The following is a 3,614-nucleotide window of genomic DNA, read 5'->3' as shown; positions in this document are numbered from 1 at the left end:
GGTGTGAGCCCCCCACTAGATTCATAAGGTCGAAAGTTCGATTTCTGTGAGTAACACTTATCGGGAAGATACAAATCCAAAAAAGATTAGTACATTACCCAAAAGGTGAGGAGATACCATTGTGTACTATTAAAAAAAACATTTACCCTCAAAATTGATATGTCATTTTCAGCTATAAGTGAGCATGGGCTTGCACTGTTTGCTTATGTTTTAATCTGCCACCACTTTTCTCTCTTCTTCCAATTGGGCCTGCCCTGCATGCTGACGTCATCATGATAATGAACCAGAATAAAATGGAGTGAAGGCACAATAGAGGGAAGAAAATAAAATAAAGTTTCTATAAAGATGGGAGTGAAGCCACTTCGGTTATGGATGTGAAAAAGTAATTAAAAAATAATAATTTAAATGAGTGATAAATAATATAATGACTATATAAATCTTATTTTTATATTGATAGTGTATAAATATTACACTCTTATTTAAATACATCACTTTCTAAATGATTTGTCACATCTTATACATGATATCTGTCACTTTCTAAATGATTTGTCACTTTCTATTGAGTTAGAATTCAATATTATTGAGGGATATTTATTTTGGGCCTAGGCCTGCTTGATTTTTTGTCCCTAAGTCATTGCTTTGAATTTTGATTTTGAGTGAATGTTGGCAGTTTTGTATTCCATGAATTCTATATCAACTAGGTGTTAATATAGTGGTGTAAAGCCTCATTAGATTCTCAAGATAACCAAAAAACCAAAAATTCGATTCCTACAAACTACATTTGTTGGGAGGGGCAACTACGCACTCCAAAAGAGATTAGTTCCTTACCCAAAAATGGTGAGGAGATACCCTAGTAGTACCAAAAACATTCCATGAATTCTATCAACAATAACTATCTTACCTTAAAATATCCATATACTTGAAGATTGAAATAATTCAAATAACAAAGAAATGAATAGAAAATTTGAGCTTATATAACAGAATTTCAAGTACAAGTAGCTGATAGATAGCAACTAAGATACCAGACTTTCCATTTTGTTGTCATACAGAAGCCTCTAATCTTGGCTCAAATGAAAATGCAGACATGAAATCAATAACTTTACCATTTATGCAACAATTTGGTAATTCAACCCACTTTTTAGTCACCAAATCACACATAACATAAGTACATAGCTCAAGGGAATTCAAGCATATCAATATCTGGTTACCAGAACCAATGCAGTTAATATCTGCCTTCTTTCCATACCATTCATGAGACATTGCTGCAGGCATTGCATCAATTTGGTGCCACCCTCTATTAGCCTCATCATATTTCCATACTCTTAAACTTGCACTTTCCAAGAATTCTGATAATAAAACAACTAGCATCTCACCATTGCATTCCACAATATCAATCGAGTACTCGCTGAAAATAGGCAACAGCCTCGGGTACTCGACGAAGCACTTGTGTGTCAAATTGCAAGCTACCACTTTCCCTGAGGAGCTAAGAAAATATACAACTTCTTCATTGGATTTTGTAGTAGTTATGACTGATGAATATTGCTTAGATGGACTTCTTTGGATGTTGTTTGCAACTACAGTTCCAACCTTGCTGAGGAAGTATACTACATTGTCGTCGGTTGAATCATGTACCTCCGAATTATCATTGACCTTTCTCTTCATTGCAGCCTCATTTTCCCAACAGCCAGAGATTGAATTGTAGACTTGAAACAAAAGATTTGGAATTTCACCAAAGACTAACACAATTTTGTAAGAGAGTTGGTCTTTGGAAACTTTACTCATCACTATGGCATTTAGAGGTTGGTTTTGTGTTGCAAAATGCAGGGGAGGGAGTTCACTACATGAACCTGTGACAGGATTGGAAACAATGAAGTCGCCGGATAATTTTCGGTAACAAATCAAGCCACCAGAGGCTGCAACTGGCATGCAATTTTGGTTAGACTCTTGTTGCAGAAGAGGAGGGTGACTGAGCCTTTTCCAAGTGCTTTCAGCAGAGTCAAATATAATAGATTGGTTAAGGTTAGGAGCAACCATTAAGAACCAAGGTTCCCTTGAAAGAATTTGAGAGCATGCAAGCTTGAAACTTGAAGAAGAAGGAACTGATTTCCATCTTTTGCACACAGAAGTAAGGCGAAAGAATGTGGAAGTTGGAAGCCATGAAAGTATCATTTCAAAGAGATCTTCATTAAGGTCATTCAGAGAAAAATTGTTGAGGAGTTCATGATTTTCATCTTCTGGTGTCTTTCTCTTCAAACCTTGACTATGCCAAACACCATTATGTTCCATTGAAATTTTCTGGGGTGAAAGTAACTGAAGCAACAAAGTAATAAAATGTTATCAAATAATCAACTTTCTCAGTTTCAAAGACTATACTAATCTTAGAAGTCATTAGCAGTGAGTGAAGAATACTAAATTGTTCCAAAACTATATCATAAAAATATTGGTCTTGAATTAATTTCTCAACAATATTACTATTCTTCAACTTTTCAACATGAAAATTGCAACTTTTATGAATTCTGAGGAACAATATAATTAAAGCTTCATAGTTAGGAAACTATTAAAAGACCCTGGTAGCATAAATATAAGTGTACCCTCTTCTAAAACATTCTTTGAACTTGAAACAATGAAACAAAAGAATGGAAAAGAAAACAATGTTGAAGTGAAATCAAACAAGACCCACACAAGGAGTAGAAGAAAATCATAGTCATTGAGACAAGGAAGTAAGATAATGAACAAACCTGATAGAACTGAAAGTGGTGCTTAGTAAAATGGATGAGAAAACAACACAAGACACAATAGATAAACATATAAGAGTGTGTGTGATTTAAATATAGGGGTAAGTGCAAAAAAGCAATGCAGGAAATCCAAAAAGCAAAATGAAACAGTTGGAAGTTATGTAGGAACCTTCCTTTGTTAGAGTTGACACTTACACAAGTTTAAGAATCACATACACACACGAGGGTTGGAACTTGTTTTTGGAAGTGAAAAACAGTAACAAGTAGTTGACTCTTATTACTATCCAAAGAATCTAAGCTTTGGATTCTGATTTCTGAGAGAGGGTTAGAAAATGAAAGAACACTAAACAAAACAGTGGTGTGGTGCCACATGCAATAACTTTAATCGTTTCTTTCACATTGCATAAAAGAAAGAGAAAAGGACCACAAAAATTGTCAAAGGTATGATATTTGTGTGTCACTGTTCTTGTCTCTAAAAGCAAAAAAGCAAGTAACAAACCAAACCCTCGTTAACCGAATCTTTGTCTTCTTTTGGATATAGGGACTAGGGACCCTACTATGTTATGCTTGCTAGTTCCTACAACTACATTCATAAAAGTCAATGCTCATTGCTCAATGCCCCTAGCTATAAACCAAGCACTTTTTTTGTTGTTGAAAAAAGTGATTATATTAGATTATATTAAGTTGTAGACTTGTAGTGAGGAGAAAATGTTGAAAAGCAAAAGCTGTTAAATGAGTTATTGTTTATGTTTTCTTTTGCTTCTCCTCGTGTGCTTTCCAGCAGAAAAGTTTCGATTTTTCACATGATGCAACTTAATTTGTCAAATTATTTTTGGTCTCTTTCTTTTTCACCCCATGAACAATTTAAAGGGTTTATGA

General features: G+C 34.5%; 1 protein-coding gene across 1 annotated transcript; it reads right to left on the bottom strand.

Annotated features, from left to right (window-relative positions):
• On the bottom strand, positions 888-3,391 carry LOC109326875 (F-box only protein 13-like). Its single transcript, XM_019559755.1, has 2 exons — positions 2,739-3,391; positions 888-2,310 (listed from the first exon to the last, which is right to left on the bottom strand). The coding sequence occupies exons 1-2, from the start codon at positions 2,805-2,807 to the stop codon at positions 1,042-1,044; spliced, it is 1,338 nt and encodes a 445-aa protein (XP_019415300.1). The 5' UTR covers positions 2,808-3,391; the 3' UTR covers positions 888-1,041.

The sequence above is a fragment of the Lupinus angustifolius genome, chromosome LG14 (assembly GCF_001865875.1).
Source record: "Lupinus angustifolius cultivar Tanjil chromosome LG14, LupAngTanjil_v1.0, whole genome shotgun sequence".
Lineage (NCBI taxonomy): Eukaryota > Viridiplantae > Streptophyta > Magnoliopsida > Fabales > Fabaceae > Lupinus > Lupinus angustifolius.
This window is presented reverse-complemented; position numbering and strand designations above follow the sequence as displayed.

Coding starts and splice junctions, on each gene's coding strand:
- LOC109326875 (XM_019559755.1), bottom strand. CDS start 2,807: ATGTTTATCTATTGTGTCTTGTGTTGTTTTCTCATCCATTTTACTAAG. Junction 2,311..2,738: donor ACCACTTTCAGTTCTATCAG/GTTTGTTCATTA, acceptor TTGTTGCTTCAG/TTACTTTCACCCCAGAAAAT.